At 52.8% G+C, this 20449-nt stretch overlaps 1 protein-coding gene across 1 annotated transcript in view; it reads right to left on the reverse strand.

Moving 5' to 3' along the window:
* The window catches only part of DCST2 (DC-STAMP domain containing 2), a 66070-nt gene that overhangs the window by 12198 nt on the left and 33423 nt on the right, over positions 1 to 20449 (reverse strand). Inside the window, exons 8-11 of the mRNA XM_015419103.1 lie at positions 16907 to 17071; positions 14649 to 14816; positions 6619 to 6719; positions 4667 to 4797 (exon numbers count right to left, since the gene is read on the reverse strand). Of these exons, the coding sequence (XP_015274589.1) occupies positions 4667 to 4797; positions 6619 to 6719; positions 14649 to 14816; positions 16907 to 17071 (565 nt within the window). The remainder of the gene's footprint in view (positions 1 to 4666; positions 4798 to 6618; positions 6720 to 14648; positions 14817 to 16906; positions 17072 to 20449) is intronic.

Genomic DNA, 20449 nt, shown 5'->3' on the forward strand with positions numbered 1-20449 from the left:
CCAGGCCAGCGGGGGTACCCTGCAAAGGAGAGCGGGGGGGGGGGGAGGTTACAATAGGCTGGCACCGGGCCCGGGCCCAGATTTTGGGAGGGGCTGTGGCTCAGTGGAAGAGCCTCTGCTTGGCATGCGGAAGGCCCCAGGTTCAATCTCCGGCATCACCAGTGAAGAGGACCAGGCAGGAGGTGAATGGGAAAGACCTCCGCCTGGGACCTTGGAGAGCGGCTGCCAGTCTGAGCAGACCAGACTGATCTGGATGGGCCAAGGGTGGGGAGGGGCTGTCGCTCAGTGGAAGAAGAAGAGAAGAAGAAGAGATTGGATTTATACCCCGCCCTTCACTTGGAGTCTCAGAGCGGCTTACAAACTCCTTTCCCTTCCCCTCCCCACAACAGACACCCTGTGAGGTAAAAGAAGAAGAAGAGGAGATTGGATTTCTACCCCGCCCTTCACTACCCAAAGGTGTCTCAGAGCGGCTTACAAACTCCTTTTCCTTCCCCACCCCACAACAGACACCCTGTGAGGTAAAAGAAGAAGAAGAGGAGATTGGATTTACACTCCGCCCTTCACTACCCAAAGGTGTCTCAGAGCGGCTTACAAACTCCTTTCCCTTCCCCTCCCCACAACAGACACCCTGTGAGGTAAAAGAAGAAGAGGAGCAATGTTCCCTCTAAGCTGTGGAGTCTTGTGAGCAAAAATTCTACTTTGTGAGCTACTGCCATTAAAGTTCTGAGCAGGTGATTTGGCTGTGGCATAACTTAGTTTGCTCTGGAGCCCTCCTTCCTGAGCCGAGACAGAAATGTGTGAGCCGGAGGCTAAAAAACTGTGAGCTAGGTCACACTAACTCAGCTTAGAGGGAACACTGAAGAGGAGATTGGATTTATACCCCGCCCTTCACTACCCAAAGGTGTCTCAGAGCGGCTTACAAACTCCTTTCCCTTCCCCTCCCCACAACAGACACCCTGTGAGGTGGGTGGGGCTGAGAGAACTCTGACGCAAACTGCTCTTTTTCAAGGACAGCTGTGCCAGAGCTTGTGACTGACCCAAGGTCACATCAGCAGGTGCAAGTGGAGGAGTGGGGAATCAAACCCGGTTCTCCCAGATTAGAGTCCGCGCACTTAACCACGACACCAAACTGGCTCTTGGCATGCAGAGTTCAATCCCTGGTGTCCCCAGTTAAAAGGACCAGACAGTAGGTTATGGCAGGGGTCATTTCCTGCGGGAGCGCACAGGATGATGTGGGGTACCTGAGGTGGCACTGGAAGAGGCATTCCCTTCTGTGTGAGAGAGAAAAGGGTAGGGATGCCTCCTCTAAGGTAGAAGAAGAAAGAAGAGGTTGGATTTCTACCCCGCCCTTCACTCAGAGTCTCATAGCAGCTTACAACCCCCTCCCCCTCCCCACAACAGACACCCTGTGAGGCAGGTGGGGGCTGAGAGAGCTCTTTCAAGGAATGCTCCTGAGAGAGCAGCTCTGAGAGAACTTGTGACTGACCCAAGGTCACACCAGCAGCTGCATGTGGAGGAGGAGTGGGGACTCAAACCCGGTTCTCCCAGATTAGAGTCTGCACACTTAACCACTACACCAAACTGGTACTTCACGACACAGCACATGAGGGCGTTGCTTAAAAATAGTAAGAAAGCATTCTTCTTTATATAACTGCTTTCCGCACAAATGTCAATTGATGCAGATATAATCGACTATCAAGGAGGAGGGGGGGGAGATTGGATTTATACCCTGCCCGTCATTCGGAGTCTCAGAGCGGCTTACAAACGCCTTTCCCTTCCCCTCCCCACAACAGGCACCCTCTGAGGTCGGTGGGGCTGAGAGAGCTTTGAGAGAACTGCTCTTTCAAGGACAGCTCTGACAGAACTACGGCTTGCCCAAGGTCATCCAGCAGCTGCAGGTGGAGGAGTGGGGAATCAAACCCGGTGCTCCCAGATTAGAATCTGCACACTTAACCACTACACCAAACTGGTTACCAACAAATCCATACGAGTTACATTTTTTTTTTAAATTTCGGGTGCAGTGCGCCCTCTAAGCTGAGGAGAGTTGTGAGCAAAAATTGTGAGCTACGGGCAATGAAGCTGTGAGCGAGCGATTTGGCTGCTGCATAAGTTAGTTTGCTCTGGAGCCCTCCTTCCTGAGCTACGACAAACGTGTGAGCTGGAGGCTAGAAAACTGTGAGCGGGCTCACACTCACTCAGCTTGGAGGGAACACAGGGGTGGGGGTGGTGAAGATGTACTTGAGGGGGGGCAGCCTGAACGGTGCGTGCTGCCATCTGAGAAGCTGGAAGGGGTTGCCGAACCAGCCGAGCCTCTAGGCCTTCTGGCTGCGAGGATCGCGTGGAAAGCGTGTGGGAAACGCCCGCAGCAGTCTCGCCAGCCAAAGAGTTGGCTGCATGAGACGTTGCAGTGGGCGGGGTTTCCAGCAGCCTTGCCCCTTCCCATGATGGGCCAAACCAGACTTAATTGTGCAGATGAGCATGAGAGGGCAGATGGTGCTGAGTAAGAGACTGCGCGGCAAGCTCAGCGTGCCTAATTCATGCTAATGACGGGATCTGGAATGCCTGGATGGGGGAGTTTAATCAGCACATCTATATATCTAATTCCCAAGGCGCCCCCTGCGTGCGGATATCCAAATCCGCACATCGGGGGCACCTGGGGGGCAGTGAGGTTTTCCTGCGCACACGGGGCAATGCCCAGGTGTGCAGAAAAAACTGTAAAAAATATAGGGGGGATAAGTAAATCCCCCCCAAAAGTAAAAGAGCATACCCTGAGGATGTGCAGGGAATGCTCTTAGAACGGCTTTGCCGCCGCCGCCAGAGAGGGGGAGGGAGAAAGTTTGGTGGGCCGCCGAGGCCTCGCTGCCACCGCCGACGGGGGAGGGTGGAGGGAGAAAGCTTGGCGGGCCAGTGAGGCCTCGCTGCCGCCGCTGGGGGCAAAGAGAGGGAGAAAGCTTGGCGGGCCAGTGAGGCCTCGCTGCCGCCGCTGGGGGCAAAGAGAGGGAGAAAGCTTGGCGGGCCAGTGAGGCCTCGCTGCCGCCGCTGGGGGCAAAGAGAGGGAGAAAGCTTGGCGGGCCAGTGAGGCCTCGCTGCCGCCGCTGGGGGCAAAGGGAGGGAGAAAGCTTGGCGGGCCAGTGAGGCCTCGCTGCCGCCGCTGGGGGCAAAGAGAGGGAGAAAGCTTGGCGGGCCAGTGAGGCCTCGCTGCCGCCGCTGGGGGCAAAGAGAGGGAGAAAGCTTGGCGGGCCAGTGAGGCCTCGCTGCCGCCGCTGGGGGCAAAGAGAGGGAGAAAGCTTGGCGGGCCAGTGAGGCCTCGCTGCCGCCGCTGGGGGCAAAGAGAGGGAGAAAGCTTGGCGGGCCAGTGAGGCCTCGCTGCCGCCGCTGGGGGCAAAGAGAGGGAGAAAGCTTGGCGGGCCAGTGAGGCCTCGCTGCCGCCGCTGGGGGCAAAGAGAGGGAGAAAGCTTGGCGGGCCAGTGAGGCCTCGCTGCCGCCGCTGGGGGCAAAGAGAGGGAGAAAGCTTGGCGGGCCAGTGAGGCCTCGCTGCCGCCGCTGGGGGCAAAGAGAGGGAGAAAGCTTGGCGGGCCAGTGAGGCCTCGCTGCCGCCGCTGGGGGCAAAGAGAGGGAGAAAGCTTGGCGGGCCAGTGAGGCCTCGCTGCCGCCGCTGGGGGCAAAGAGAGGGAGAAAGCTTGGCGGGCCAGTGAGGCCTCGCTGCCGCCGCTGGGGGCAAAGAGAGGGAGAAAGCTTGGCGGTCTGGGAATCAGAGGCTTAGTGCCTCTGAATGTGAAGGTTCCCCTCAGCCACCATGGCTGGTAGCCACTGATAGACCTCTCCTCCATGAATCTATCTTGTCCCCTTCCTGTGGCCATCACTACATCCTCTGACAGCGAATTCCACATTTTAACCACTCTTTGTGTAAAAGAGGAAGAGGAAGAGATTGGATTTATACCCCGCCCTTCACTCGGCGTCTCACAGTGGCTTACAATGTCCTCCCCTTCTTCTCCCCTCAACAGGCACCCTGTGAGCAATGCTCCATCTAAGTTGTGGAGTGTTGTGAGCAAAAATTCTACTTTGTGAGCTACTAGCATTAAAGTTGTGAGTGTGTAATTTGGCTCCTGCATAAATTAGTTTGTTCTGGAGCCATCTTTCCTGAGCTAAGACAAAATTGTGTGAGCTGAAGCCTAAAAAACTGTGAGCCAGCTCACACTAACTCAGTTTAGAGGTAACACTGCCTGTGAGGTAGGTGGGGCTGAGAGAGCTCTTCAAGAACTGCTCTTCAGAGAACAGCTCTGAGAGAACTTGTGACTGACCCAAGGTCACCCAGCAGCTGCATGTGGAGGAGTGGGGAATCAAACCTGGTTCTCCCAGTAATCTGGGAGTCCGCACTCCTCACCAGTGTTCCCTCTAAGCTGAGTTTTTTAGCCTCCAGCTCACAGGTTTTTGTCTTAGCTCAGGAAGGAGGGCTCCGGAGCAAACTAATGTATGCAGTAGCCAAATCTCTTACTCACAACTTTAATGCCTGTAGCTCACAAAGTAGAATTTTTGCTCACAGGACTCCACAGCTTAGAGGGAACATTGCTCCTCACCACTACACCAAACTTCAAAAAGGTGACTTTTTGAAGACAGAACCATGTGTCAATCCTCTGCCTCTCTAGGAAAAATATCTCCAACTTACTTGGCAGCCAAGATGAGGAAGAGGTTGGTATGACCTCCGTCCACTGAACGCCTCCTCACGGCCTTCAGCACAGCACTCAGTAAAGTCGTCCTTCGGGTCAGGATGGTGTTGTAGAGGTAGCAGATTCTTTCCTAGGGGCAGGGAGTCCCGAGTGAGCAGAAGAAACTGCCTGGCGCAGAATGCAGGGCCCTATCACAAGGCGGGGCCAGCCCCTGCATGGCCCTGCCCAGAGTACCAGTTCGCCCTTTCTATACATTGTTTGCCCCAACCTGGATGGCTAGCCCGATCTCATCCGATCCCAAAGTTAAGCAGGGTCAGCCCTGGTTAGCGCTTGGATGGGAGACCCCCAAGGAAGTCCAGGGTTGCTACGCAGAGGCAGGAAGTGGCAAACCCTTTCTGAACCTCTCTTGCCTTGAAAAGCCTACGAGGTCACCCTCGGTCACCTGCGACTGGATGGCACTTTCACTACCACCCATAGTTTGAACAAGAAGCTTTGCGATGTGACAGCTCCTTTTTAAAAATAGCTTGTTTGGAGGAAAAGGAGGGGGAATCTGGTTTAAAAAACATCAGTGGCAACTGGTGCCCCCCACAAAGGGGGTCAGGGGAAGGCCTGGGCCTCTGTGCCCTGTTTGTTTGGCTCTCTAGGGGGACTGGTTGGCCTCTGTGTGAGACAGGAATGCTGGACCAGATGGAGCCTCACTGAGGATACATTTATCAATGGCTACTTGCCATGGTGACTGAAGGGAACTTCCACATTCAGAGGCACTAATCCTCTGAATCCCAGAGTCAGAAGGCAACCTCAGGGGAAGGTCTTGGCCTCTCTGCCCTGTTGCTGGCCCTCCAGAGGAACTGGTTGAGGCCACTGTGTGAGACAGGATGCTGGACTAGATGGACCACTGCTCTGATCCAGCCGGGTTTTTCTTATATTCTTATGAGGGGAAGGCCTCAGCCTCTACACCCTGTTGTTGGCCCTCCAGAGGAACTGGTTGAGGCCCCTGTGTGAGACGGGATGCTGGACTAGAGGGACCCTCAGTGGTCTGATCCAGCAGGGCTCTTCTGATGTTCTTATGAGGGGAAGGCTTCGGCCTCTCTGCCCTGTTGCTGGCCCCCCAGAGGAACTGGTTGGGGCCACTGTGTGAGGCAGGATGGACTGATCCAGCAGGGTTCTTCTTATGTTATTAAGGAGCACTATTCCTAAGACCAACCCACTTGAACTGTGTCATCTGTATGCTGGAGGGTCAATTGTCCAAGATTCATGTCAAGGATCTGGCCAGCTCGGGTATTTTCCCCCCACCTGTCCTCCAAGGAGATGAGGGCAGTGGACATGGTCCTCTGGCTCCTATTTTATCCTTGCAACAACCCTGTGAGGTAGGGAAGGTGCAGGGGGCAGGGCGCACAGTTCATGGTCTCTGCTGAAGACCAATGCTACACAAACCTTTGGCAGGAGCAGTTCAAGGGCACAATGAACAGCTCGAGCAAGTAAGCCAAATTGCATACTGCAGGCCAGGGCAGACTGGGAGCAAAAACAGCCCTGGAAAAGGGCCCTGCCCCTGATCTATCCACGCCCTGCCCCCACAAAGGAGGGAGGGAGGATTGAAGGAAGAGCCAGCCAGCCCTGCACCTTGATTGGCTGGACTCGGCTGGGCACCTTCTGCAGGTTTTCTGGGTCAGGAGCAGTTTTCCCTGAGGCACCTGTTGCTCATGCTGGCTAGAAGCCCCCTTCCCTGGGCCATATGTGCCCCCCCCGGACTGGACCAGCCCAAGTGGGGGGGCAAGTTATTGGCCCCCTGGGAAATTCCCCACTGGTTATAATGGCCAGTCCGCCCCTGGCTGCAGGCAGAACAGAAAAAGGAGCAAGCCACTGAACAGTCACTAGCCAATCAGACCTGTGGGAAATGTCAGCCCATTCCAGGACTGGTGGATGGTGGGGGGAGGTCGTGTGTTGCTCTCACCTGCTCACGGGAGGGGTAGTACCAGGCGCACACGATCCGCCGCAGCCGCTGCACGTAGCTGCCAAAGACGGCGATGAATAAACAGGCTCCGTACATGAGACCTGGGGAGGGGGACAAATGGAAGCAGCCGTCAGGTCAGCTCTCCTTCGCGGGAGGTTTTCAAGAAGAGGCCGGACAGAGCATCCACCACGGAGGCTCTAGTTCTGGTTTTCCTACATTGAGCGGAAGGGGGAGATTCTTGGCTGTCCCATCTGGCACTGAGTGGAGCCCGGGCCTTCTCCGTGGTGGCTTCCTGAAGAGGATCTTCAGGAGGCATAAGGACATCAGAGAAGCCATGTTGGATCAGTCCAATGGCCGATCTAGTCCAACACTCTGGGTGCGTTCAGACGGGGGATTTACAACGGTTAGGGTGCCGGTTCCAACCGGTGTACTTACGGGCGTTCACACGGCGAACATCTGCCTCCCGTCCCTAACCGTTGTAAATCCCTTTACACCGTTCACTCTGCCACTAGGTCCCAAGTGGTGGTAAACTGAGTGCAACGGTTGTAAATGGTGCACCCCGGCGTCTGATCGCTCTCCTCCGTTGCAGAGACACTTCCGTCGGAAGCCTGAGGCTTCCGGCTTTCCCCCGCCATTTTTTTTTTAAACTAAGCGATATGCGCTCGGGCGAAGCTTCGCCCCAAGCGTTTGTTAGGGGAGAAAAAGCTCTTAGTTTAACTTCCCGGAGGAGTCCGGGACTACAGGGAGGCCAGGTTGGGCTTTAAACTTTAAAGGTAAGTCCTTACCTTTAAAGTTTAAATTTAAGGGGGGGGGGGGGGTTGAGCATGCGCAAAGATCGCCATTCTCTGAATGGCTGCCTATGCGCATGCTCAAACTGTGCTTTAAAAAAAACCAAAAAACCCCGACGCCCGCAGTGTGTAAGCGGGCGTCCACCGAAGGGATCCGCAGACAGGAGGTAAGTTCCAACCGGTGCAGTTTATGCTGGCAGAAACGCCCCGTCTGAACGCACCATCACACAGGGGCCAAAAATACCAGGGGCCATCAGGAGGTCCACCAGCCAGAACTCCAGAAGCCTTCCCACTCTTGCCCCCCCCCAAGCACCAACAATACGGAACGTCACAATCACCTTCCCTTCCCCTCCCCACAAGACTAGCCCAGCCAGAGTGTTCCTTCTATACCTATATAGCCACTGATGGACCTCTCCTCCATAAGTTCATCCAGCCCCCTCTTGAAGCTGTCTGTGCTTGTAGCCACCACCAGATGGAGAGGGTGTGTATTTTGTTTTGTGGCGGGAAGCAAGGCTAAACTGGATGGACAGTAACTGGTTAGTAAGGGGTTATGGACTGAAATCTTTTCCCCCAGGCATCCATATGAAATGTACAAACCAATAATTGCTCTATGAGTGTGGGATTTATGTACCCAGTTTCATCCCTGTTTAAATCTTTACAGTTTCCAGGTCAGAAATTGAAGTTGAAAGTGAAGTCAAGATCATCTCCTAAATGGAAACCTTTTATTGTATCTTCTTGATTGTAGCTCTAAAGTTTTATTGGAGGTGTTAAAGCAAGTCCTTATTTTGGAAGCTTTGGAGTGGCTTGTAAAGATCACTGAGCTGAGGGTGTACCACCTTGATTTGGCACAGACTATCTAATTTTTGCTTAACTAGTACTAGTAGGAGGAGGAGGAGGAAAGTTAGATTTATACCCTGCCCTACACCAGTGGAGTCTCAGAGCGGCTTACAATCACCTTCCCTTCCTCTCCCCATGACACACCATGAGGTAGGTGGGGCTGAGAGAGCTCTGAGAGAACTGCTTGAGAGAACAGCAATAAAAATAAAAATAAAAATGGCTCAATTTTCTCCCCAGTGGGGACCCAAAGTCGCTTACAACAGTCTCCTTTTCTCCATTTTGTCTCCACAACAACCCAGTAAGGTAGGCTAGACTGAGAGAGTGTGACCGGCCCAAGGTTTACCAGCCCGCCACCAAGGAAGAGTGGGGATTGTAACCTGGGTCTCCTAGGGCTGCGGTGGCTCAGAGGTTATGACGCAGAATTGCAGACTGGAAGGTCTTTAGTTCGATAGTTCGAGACCCTAGTGCCGCATGACAGGGTGAGCTCCCGTCTCTGGCCCCAGCTCCTGCCAACCTAGCAGTTCCAAAAGCAAGAAATTGCAAATAAATAGGTACTACTTCAGTGGGAAGGTAACAGTGTTCCGTGCGCCTTGGCGTTTAGTCATGCCGGCCACATGACCACGGAAACGTCTGCGGACAGCGCTGGCTCTTCGGCTTGGAAGTGGGGACGAGCACTGCCCCCTAGAGTCGGATTTGACTGGTTTTCGTGCAAGAGAAACCTTTAACCTCTATACCACATTGGTTCAAAGCCAGTTTCCAGGAAAATGAGATTTTGTGCACATTTTAAGGACTGCCAGCATCTGAAGCATCCAGATGTGACAGTCTGAAGACTGAAAATCTGTGTATTTTTTCCCCTTTAGAAATGAGATGCTACTTAAGCAGCTGAAACATAAGTGGTGCAGGGAATAGCCAGAAAGCAGAGGGATGTTTTTTGAAACATATGTTGTTGTTGTTTTTAAATGATGTGGATAATCAGCCAGCTTCCTTCTATAGCTCTGCTCCTTGAGCTTTTCTATCTTAAAAAAAAAATCTAAAATGTAACCAGTGTTCCCTCTAAGCTGAGTTAGTGTGAGCCAGCTCACAGTTCTTTAGCCTCCGGCTCACACATTTCTGTCTCAGCTCAGGAGGGATGGCTCCAGAGCAAACTAATTTATTCAGTAGCCAAATCGCCTGCTCACAAGTTTAATGCCAATAGCTCACAAAGTAGAATTTTTGCTCACAAGACTCCACAGCTTAGAGGGAGCATTGAATGTAACATCTATGATTGTAATGGTAGGGGGGAAATTGCATACATATTAATTTTTTAAAAACACTGCAAGTATGGTAAGGTTTATTAAGCTGCCCTAATCATCTTTTTTTCGCTTATCTAAGATCTGCGGTGGCTCAAGTGGTTAAGACGCTGAACTGCAGGCTGTGGAAGGTTGGTAGTTCAGCAGTTCGAGACCCGAGTATGCCGCATGATGGAGTGAGCTCCCGCCTCTAGTTCCAGCTCCTGCCAACCTAGCAGTTCGAAAGCAAGAAATTGCAAGTAGATACATAGGTACCACTTCGGTGGGAAGGAAACAGCGTTCCGTGCGCCTTGGTGTTTAGTCCTGCCGGCCACATGACCACGGAAACGTCTTCGGACAGGGCTGGCTCTTCGGCTTCGAAACGGAGATGAGCACCGCAACCCTAGAGTCGGATTCAACTGGCTTTCGAGCAAGGGAACCTTTACCTTTACCTTTAAGAGCTCAATATCCACAGGTTAAGTTAAAAGACGGTAAGTTTCACCACTTATTTCTCTACAAAATCCTTATTGTTCTAATGTTACAGTGCACTGTATATTATCCCTTATTCTACGTGTTAGGATCTATCATAACTTTGTAATTCTTATTGCCTTGAATTTTATGTTTGTATTATTTTTTGAATAACAAATAAAACATTGATTGGGGAGGGGGGGGGGGGAAACACCGCAAGCAAAACTGGGTGGTTTTTCTTTGCAAAATGCTCTTCCGGTCTCATGTGGCAAAGAGCTGTAGCGGTCTCAGTAATTCTTTTCTAAAAAACAGTTTATTGCATTTTCTCATCGCAAGCGTAACAAGATGAGACAGTGCAATATCGTACAATGACAGAGATGCCACAATAATCAATGACTTAACCAAAATACATAAAGGCTAATCTAGATACATACAATAAGCCAGAGACATTATCTGCCCTGTTTTCCTTTTCTATGTTTTAATCTGGACATTAAAAGTACCGAAAGATCTTTCAAAATGACCACAGATATAGAGTATCAATTACATCAGGAATATCAGCTTGTTTTGTCAGATGTTTCATTATGAGGAACCAAATCGCCACAAAGCTTGATGAAGATGTTTTGGAGGTAAGGTAGGATAAGTTGCCAGTGATGTTGAACATGATATAAAGGTCCCATAAAGGTCTCAGTAATTCTGGGGCCCCAGTCAAAAGGAGAATAGATTGGATTTATACCCTGCCCTTCACTACCCAAAGGAGTTTCAGAGCGGCTTACAATCATCTTCCCCTCCCCCTCCCCACAACAGACACCCTGTGAGGTAGGTGGGGCTGAGAGAGCTCTTTCGAGGACTGCTCTTGAGAGAACAGCTCTGAGAGAACTTGTGACTTACCCAAGGTCACACCAGCAGCTGCATGTGGAGGAGTGGGGAATCAAACCCAGTTCTCCTGGAGTAGAGTCCACACTCCTAACCGCTATGCCAAAAAGTCCACAGTGGGGTCCCAGAATCACTGCCACCCCCCACAGGGACTTCCCACCGGATCTCCCTGGCAGGGCCAAGCAAGGGCAGCCCTCGCTTGATGTGAGGCAGGTAAAGGTTCCCTTGCTTGAAAGCCAGTCGAATATGACTCTACGGTTGCGGTGCTCATCTCCGTTTTCAAGCTGAAGAGCCAGTGCTGTCCAAAGATATTTTCGTGGTCATGTGGCTGGCATGACTAGACACCGAGGCACACGGAACGCCATTACCTTCCCACCGAAGCAGTGCCTATTTATCTACTTGCAATTTCTTGCTTTCAAACTGCTAGGTTGGCAGGAGCTGGGGCCAGAGACGGGAGCTCACTCTGTCACGCGGCACTCGGGTCTCGAACTGCCGAACTACCGACCTTCCAGCCTGCAGTTCAGCTTCTTAACCACTTGAGCCACTGCAGCCTGTTATTTTTCTTTGCCCCCCCTCCACTGGGGTGGGTGGTGCCACGGGAGGTTGGGCCCCCCACAGCATGGGAACCAGGGCAGCCTCCCCTGTTGCCCGTTGGCTAAGACTGGCTGTAGGTTAGTAGCAGCCTTTCATGCATACGGTACGCATATGCTCTTGTGCAAGGCCGGCCCTAACATGTAAACCCTGGATCCATCCCCTTGTGACAGCCATTCCTGCCACTTCTCAGGACTGTAGGCATTCCATGTGCTTTGCCATTCCAGTTTTGGCCACAAGGGCCCGCTACAGAACACTGCACATTTGAGAGCATCATGCTGGTTTCTAGAAAGACTTTAGTAGTCTGAAATTGACAACAGTGAATTTTCAAGCGCTTTCACGATGCCCTCTTCAGCCGATGCACTCTCCCGCCATGCACAAGAAGTACTTTTCCTGTCTTAAAGATCGCCACATTCTTCTCCAGCTAGTATAGGAGACATACTTCCCCGTGAGGAAATGCTAGCTTCGATTGTTCCACAGGACTCAGGTGCGCTCCCATCAGTATCCTATTTTATTCCACTCCCATTTCTTCATTCAGCAGTGAAACTTACAAGGCTGGGGGGAAAGCCTTGTCAGTTGCACCAGAGCTGAGAGAAGAGCAGACAGTGAAGAAATCTAATTAATTAGTTAATTATCATATGGCTATCGTGTGTAAAATAGCCAGCAGGGGTCATTTCCTGCAGGAGCACACAGGAGCGGAGCTCCAGCAGTAAAGAGCCCAGGGGGCGGGTACATGCAACAAGCCCCTCCCCCTGCTCCCAGCAGCCCTGGGCCACGAGGAGTAAGCAGCAGCCAGGTAAGTTGCAGTGGGTGTTGCCCTCTGACACACTTCCGGTGATGTCAGGGGGTGTGGCATATGCAAATAAGTTATGCTAATGAGTTATGCTAATGAGCTCCTCCACCTTTTTGTCTACGAAATGACCCCTGATAGCCAGCATATCCTAAGATTGTCTAGAAGCCAGAAGTGCTAGTTCTTTTAGCATTGTGCACCACTAGGTGGCGAGCTAGACTTGTTTTTTAGGCAAGAGACGTTCAGAGGCGGTTTGCCATTGCCTGCCTCTGCATTGCTGCCCTGGTATTCCTTGGAGGTCGCCCTTCCAAATAGTAGCCAAGGCCGACCTTACTTAGCTTCCCAGATCTGACGAGATCAGGCCAGCCTGGGCTATCCAGGTCAGGACAATTACTGTATGACATTGTGTATAGAATAGCCAGGAGATCCTAAGATGGTCTGGCAGCCAGAAGTTCTAGCTCCTTTAGCGTTATGCACCACTAGGTGGCTAGACTTGTTTTTAAGGCAAGAGACATCTCAGAGGTGGTTAGCCATTGCCTGCCTCTGCTTCATGACCCTGGTATTCCTTGGAGGTCGCCCTTCCATATACTAGCCAAGGCTGACACTGCTTAGCTTCCGAGAGCTGACGGGATCGGGCTATCCTGGGCTATCCAGGTCAGTAGTTAATGAAGGAAATCAGAAACTAAATGGACATGGCTTTTCCCCTCAACAATGTCCATTTCAAGGGAAAGCAAAGAAGAGGCTATGAAAAAAGCTCCAACACTGAAAATGAGTCTCTCTCAATCTAGCCCTTTTTCCAGGAGGGCCTGGGCAAGTAGGTGCTCGGCGGGTGTCCCTTGGGAAGGCTTTTCTCAAATGGGGTGCCACAACAGAAAAGGCCTTGCCTCTGGTGGCTTAACTGCTTAACCCCTCAAGCCAGCAGCCTCCAGCAAAAGAACCTCTTTAAAGAGCAGGTGGCTTCATCCGGGAGTGAGGGGGACCTTTAGATATCCTGGTCCTGAGTTTGGTGTAGGAGAGCCAGTTTGGTGTAGTGGTTAAGTGCACGGACTCCAGTCTGGGAGAACCAGGTCTGATTCCCCACTCCTCCACTTGCAGCTGCTGGATGACCTTGGGCAAGCCATAGTTCTGTCAGAGCTGTCCTTGAAACGGCAGTTTCTCTCAAATCTCTCTCAGCCCCACCTACCTCACAGGGTGTCTGTTGTGGGGGGGGGGGGGGAAAGGGAGTTTGTAAGCCACTACGAGACTCTGAGTGAAGGGCGGGGTATACATCCAATCTCTTCTCCTCTTCTACAGGGAACAATGCAGGCCTTTCACACACACAAACACATAAGCCGCCTTAGACTAAACCAGACCAGTGGTCTATCAAGGTCAGTATTGTCTCCTCAGACTGCTGGATGCGGCTTTCCAGGGCCTCAGGCTGAGGTCTTTCCCATCACCTCCTACCTGGTCTTTTTACTCGGAGGTGCCAGGGACTGAACCTGGGACCTTCTGCGTGTCAAGCAGAGGCTCTACCGCTGAGCCACGGCCCCTCCCCCGCCATTTCCTCACGACATCAACCCCGTGAAATAGAGTAGGCTGAGGGAGTGGGATGGGCCGGAGATCAGCCAGTGAGCTTCCGCGGTGGAAGTGGAAAAGCGAACCCACGTCGCCCAGGATCCTAGTCTAAACACTCTGTCCACTTCACTGCATCAGCTCTCGAAGAAGAAGAAGACTTGATCGGTACGCAGTTTGAACTGTGCTTGTTGCAGGCCCGTGGCCAAGATTTTTTTTTTGTTCGGGGGCCATTTAATTTTCAAGGGGGCAGTTAAATTACAGTGAGTTAAATTAATCTGAATGCCTGTCTTTAAAGGGGGAGAGCTCCGTGCCTGTTTCTAGCTCTTCCTTTCAAACGACAGGGTAGTACGTGCGTCAGTTCCTAGGGGGAAAAACAGATCAGAGGGCATTTAACTGCCTTCAGAAGGCATTCAAATGCCTGCTGAGTTCCCTTCCACAGGCCAAGAAAGCTTAGAAGGGCTTACAGGGCTCTTTTTGTAGCAGGAGCTCATTTGCATATTAAGTGACACACCCCTAATGTAGCCAATCCTCCAAGAGCTTACAGTAGCCCCTGTAAGAAGAGCTCTGTAAGCTCTTGGAGGATTGGCTACATTAGGGGTGTGTGGCCTAATATGCAAAGGAGTTCCTGCTGCAAAAAGAGCCCTGCGGGAACCCCCCTTTCTGCTAGCCTCGTCCAGCTGTATACCACCTATGTCATAGCGAGACTTTCAGAAGCATTCTCATGAGCTTTTGGGAAACATCCTCAAAAGTAAGGTTTTTGGCATGGCTATTTGTGGGGCAGGGCTTTTAATGAAGGAGGTGGGGACCCCAAAACGCCCCGCCGCAGCTACGGGCCTGGCTTGTTGACACACCGGAGCTTACCGATAATGACGTAGCCACCGTAATCGGGCTCTGAGGGGTGCAAGCGGCATTTCTTGGACAGCACGCTGATGTTCCCGCGCTGCAACACATCAAATGCTGAAACCATGTCCCGGTACATCTCGCCCGAGTAGCCCGTCCCGGTCACGCTGACGGTCATTGTCACAGGAGCTATGTGGGAGGAGAATCATGTCGTCTATCAGCACAGAAAGCCCTTCTTGATAGTGTTGTTCTCAGATATGGAGTTCTCTGTTTCCTACACTGCCCTGCTATGCTTCCCAAGGGCATTACGCTCAGGGCCGGCTCACCCGCTAGGCGAACTAGGCATTCGCCTAGAGCGCAGGCCGGCCCTTAGGGTGCCAAACTGGACCCGCCCCCCGCCAAAGCCCCCCCGCCCCCACCAAAAGCCCACCACCTCCTCCACCTGCCCAGGATGCCCAGCCGCGCCTGGCTGCCCACCTCCCTCAGTCGCGCCTCCTCGCCTCTGCTTCCCTCCAGGCTCACCACCAGCTTCCCTCCTGCTAGCATTGCTGCTGCCATGGCAGGGGCAGGGACAGGGGTGGCATCGCCTGGCAGCCAGGAGTGCCCACCCCACCCCTGCCAGCCAGCCAGCTTACCCACCTGTGGTCGTGGCGAACGGTGCAAACAGCTGGTCCCTGCCATGAAGAGTGCCCAGTCATCGGCTCCCTGCCTGCCTTCCTGCACGGCACCGGCCTGGCTCCAGCGGGCGAGCCAGGTACGGCTGCTGAGGGGCAGCTCGCCCAATCCAGTCCACTGTCCTCATTTGCCAGCTGCTGAGGCCAGTAAGCAGCACCGGGGGGGGGGATCGAGCCTGCCTCGGATTTGGGGTGGCGAAGCTCTCCCCGGATTGGCAGGGTGGCATGTCAAGGCAAGCGGGCCCCTTCTGGCCTCTGCTCAGCTGGTGTCCAGTCCAGTCTTTTCGCCCCCAGAGGCTTTAGCTTCTTTCGCGGGGAGGCATGAGGAAGGCAACTTCCTTATCTCCAGGCCCCACCTGGAGGTTGGCAACCCCATGATTGTTGGGCGCATGCGCCGGGAGGCGCGCCAGAAGGTAGCCCTGCCTAGGGCGCAAAAAACCTTGGCCCGGCCCCGATTACGCTGGCCCCAGTTAGGGCAAAACTTTACTACAGAAGTCCACTGGTATAATAAGCATTCCCTCCTCTGGGGAATCATGGCAGTTGTAGTTCTGGGAGAGGGAGAATGGGGCGAGAGAATCGTCAGCAGCTCTGTAAAGCAACAATTCCCAGGATCCTTTGGGGAAAGCCATGCCTCGCATCAGATTGCTAACATAAAAACGTCAGAAGAGCTCTGCTGGATCAGACCAGTAGTCCATCAACTGCAGCATCCCATGTTTCACACAGTGGCCGAGAAGTTCCCCTGGAGGGCCAACGAACGATTCTGGGCATAAGCTGTCGTGCACACACACACACACACACACACGCACACAAAACTTCTACCCAGAACTAAACGTGTTGGTCTTAAAGGTGTCACTGGACCTTTATTCTGAATATTTATTTATTTTTGTTTTATTTCGTCGGATTTGTATCCTGTCCTCCTTGCATAGTGGGCTCGGGGAGGGTTCCATCAAATCTAATATATACCCTGTTCCCCCGAAAATAAGACCTACCCCAAAAATAAGCCCTAGCAGGATTTCTATGCAGTTGTGGAATAAGCCCTAGTGTGTCTTCTTGAGAAAAAATAAATATAAGACGGTGTCTTATTTTTGGGGAAACATGGTAATAATTAAAAACAGTTAATATACATCAGATAAAATACAGTGTAATTCCTGTATGGTGGTTCTCAATCTATGCTCACACAGGGTTCCCAGGTTCCTTCCCCACCAGATGGGGGGCAGGGTAAGGTTGTGAGATCCGGGCTGGGAAACTCCTGGAGGTTTGGGGATGTACCCTGGGGAGGGTAAGGACCTTAGTGGGGTACGATGCCCTGCGAAGCAGCCATTTTTCTTCAGGAGAACTGGTCTCCATAGTCTGGAGATGAGCTGTAATTCCGGGAGAACTCCAGGTCCCCCCTGGAGCCTGGCATCCCTAGTCCATTGGCACTGAATCCCACAATTTAATAACTCATTGAGTAAGTAAATATGTCAGCGATCCTGAGCTCCAATATATAAACTCTCTCTAGTCTTCAAGGGAAAGGAGCCGGTTAGCGGAACACGAGAATGTGGACCAGTTTAGACGGGGGCTCGTTTGGCATGGCCCCTCTCCCCGGCCCGTGTCCGGACTTACCCCTCGCCACTATCTCGCCGTGCAGCTGGTACCGCACTAGGTCGAAAAGCCAGAAGACCGAGTAATCACCGATGATCAGGAGGGTCACAATGATGAGCTGGCGGAAGATGGAGGTCACCGCCAGGGCGTAGCGGAGCCGTTCGTGGCGGGGTAATACGAGAGAGGCTGCATGAGAATGAAGATGCGGGATGTTGGAGCAGGGGCAGTCTTAGCCAATAGGCCGCCTTGGACATCCACACTTAGACCCCACAATGCCTTGGACCCCCTCAGTCCATTATGTTCCCAGGAGGGCATTCCACTACTTGGATAACAACACCCTGCTGATCTCTGACCCTAAGGATATCCAGAGGTCTTTGGACAGGGACAGGGCCTTTTCGGTCCTGGCCCCAACCTGGTGGAACTCTCTGACAAATACCATTACTATTCACCATCTGCCTTTTAAAATGTAATTTAATTTGATTTATTGTTTTATCTAGTTATTCTTTTAATATTATGTATGTTGTCCAGAGCCCTATGATAGTAGGGATTGGTCGATTCATAAATTTAATAAAGAACTTCCTGGTGGTCCCCGGCCCGAGAGAGGTCCAGCCCTGGCCCCTACCTGGTGGAACGCTCTGCCGGAAGACATGCGTGCCGTGTGGGAGCCGTTACCTTTCCGCAGGGCATGTAAGGCAGAGATGTTCCGCTGGGCTTTCGGCTGAGGACAGCGATGGGACGTCTTCTGGCACTCGCATGTGCAGGGGTTGTTTCCAGCCGGAATGAGCCGGGACGGCGTTCCAGCGGTAACAAGCCTGGAGAGCCCCTCCCCCCAGCCTTCCCTGGCCTGCTGAGGTGGGCGCGCCAGGGAAGGCCCTGCAAGGAGCGGGGAGGCCTCCCTGTGCCTTCCCTGGTCACCTGCTGGTGAGTCGGGGAAGGCCTTCCCTGGCCCACTCACCGCCCTCCCTGGCCCACTTCTGTCAGGCCCGCTTGGAGGTGAAGGGAAGGGAGAGGGGGAAAGGAATGGAACCCAGGCACTGGGTTCTTTAGACGGTCAGAGGGGCTGGCAGGCTGGCCCCTCTGTCAGGCAGAAGTACCTGAGTTCCTTCCCCCCACTTTTCCTTTGCCCGGCTTGGAGGCGAAGGGAAGGGAGATGTCGGTGTGTGTGGCATATGCAAATAAGTTATGCTAATGAGCTCCTGCACCTCTTTTTCTACAAAAGGACCCCTGCCGGCATGTGGTTCCTCATTCCCCACAGCCCCTCCCCTCGGGGAGACTGGGGAATTAGGATTTTCCGTCGTCTTAAGTACTGTATATACATTGTTTTTACTTATTGTTATTTATTGGACTGTTTTTAAATATAGTTGTATGTGAACAGATAACACTGTTGTAAGCTGCCCTGAGCCCTGCTTGCAGGGGAGGGCGGCCCAGTAAATCCAATTAAATAAATAAATAAATAAATAAATGGGCGGGGGAGAAAGAAGAAGAGGAGGCTCCTGCTGTTGTTTGCATCTGCCCTGTCTGGGGCGTGGGCAGCTGGCTTCTAGCAGCAGAGGTGGCTCATGCCCACCACACACCTGGTGTGGGCTGCTCCTTACTTGGCCCTGGAGGTGGGGCTGGCAGTATGAGGGGCTGTGGCTCAGTGGCAGAGCCTCTGCTCGGCATGCAGAAGGTCCCAGGTTCAATCCCCGGCATCTCCAGTTAAAGCATCTGGCAGTAGGTGATGTGAAAGACCTCTGAGGCCCTGGAAAGCTGCTGCCTCTCTGAGTAGGGGCTGTGGCCCAGTGGTAGAGCATCTGCTTGGCCTGCAGAAGGTCCCAGGTTTTATCCCTGCCAATTCAGTCAAAAGGACCAGGCAGTAGGTGATCTGAAAGACTTCTGCCTGAGACTCTTGAGAACTTCTGCTGGTCAGAGCAGGGGCTGTGGTTCAGTGAAAGTGCACCGGCTTAGCGTGCAGAAGGTCCCAGGTTCAATCCCCGGCAACTCCAGTTAAAAGGACCCGGCAGTAGGTGATGTGAAAGACCCCTGCCTGAGACCCTGGAAAGCCACGGGGAGAGGCTGTGGCTCAGTGGCAGAACATCTGCTTGGCATGCAGCAGGTCCCAGGTTCAATCCCTGGCGTCTCCAGTCTAAAGGACCAGGCAGTGGGTGATTGAGAAAGCCCTCCGCCTGAGACCCTCGAGAGCTGCTGCCAGACAGAGTGGGGACTTTTGCTCAGTGGCAGAGCATCTGCTTGGCATGCAGAAGGTCCCAGGTTCAATCCCCAGCATCTCCAGTTAAAAGGACCAGGCAATAGGGGATGTGATGACCCTCTACCTGAGACCCTGGAGCAGGCCTGTAGCCTGGGGGGGATTTGGGGGCAATGCCCCCTACATATGAGCGCTGCCCACTCAGGCAAAAAAAAAAGAATCTAAAACTTCCAGGAGATTTCAAAAAAAATATCGTTTTATTATTTTTTTTAATGTAAGATTTATGTGGGCGTTCCAAAATCACCCCAGGCACAGTCAGGGAAGCTTTGGTCCCATTTAACAATCCCCCCCCCCCAGGCCAAAAACTAAACAGATTTTTAAAAATAAAATAAAATTGCAAAACACAAAATAGAGAGAGTCGGAGATCCCGTCCCCCTCCCCGGCTTACACAGAAAAGCAGCCCAGAATCGCGTCTCTCCAATCGAGAGGACCAGAGGAGGACTGGAGGTCGCCGTGCAGCCGGAGCGGCTTCTTCTGCTGCTGCAAGAGGAGCTGCAGGTGCGGCCGGGGTGCCCCCCCCCCCAGATTTCCTCACACCCCACCAACCAGAGCCAGTTTGGTGTAGTGGTTAAGTGTGCAGACTCTAATCTGGGAGAACCCGGTTTGATTCCCCACTCCTCCACTTGCACCTGCTGGATGACCTTGGGCAAGCCGTAGTTCTGATAAGAGCTGTTCTTGAAAAAAAGAGCAGTTTCTGTCAGAGCTCTCTCAGCCCCCACCTACCTCACAGGGTGTCTGTTGTGGGGAGGGGAAGGGAAAGGAGTTTGTAAGCCGCTCTGAGACACCTTTGGGTAGTGAAGGGCGGGGTGTAAATCCAATCTCCTCCTCCTCCTCTTCTTCAACCAAAATTTTCTGGCTACGCCCCTGCCCTGGAGAGCCACTGTCCGTCTGAGCAGGGGCTGTGGAACAGCCTCTGTTTTGAGCACAGAAGGTCCCAGGTTCAGTCTCCAGTCAAAAGGATCGGGCGGTAGGTGATGTGAAAGACCTCCACCTGAGACCCTGGAGAGCCGCTGCCAGTCTGAGTAGACAATCCTGACCTTCACGGACCGGTGATCAAATTCAGTATAAGGCGGCTTCATGCGTTCACATCATTCTGAGGCCTAATCTTGAATTTTGGCCCAGGGGCCCAGAATCGCTAAGAAGCAGGGCTTTTTTTGTGGAAAAAGCCCAGCAGGAACGCATTAGTATAATAGGCCACACCCAACAGCAGAAACCTATTAGCATATTAGGCCACACCCCTGACAGCACAGCTCATTGGCATTATAGGCCACACCCCCATGTTACCAGAAGTGTGCTTATCCAGCCACACACCCACACCT

This window comes from Gekko japonicus, unplaced genomic scaffold (genome assembly GCF_001447785.1).
Source record: "Gekko japonicus isolate JY-2015 unplaced genomic scaffold, Gekko_japonicus_V1.1 scaffold25, whole genome shotgun sequence".
Lineage (NCBI taxonomy): Eukaryota > Metazoa > Chordata > Lepidosauria > Squamata > Gekkonidae > Gekko > Gekko japonicus.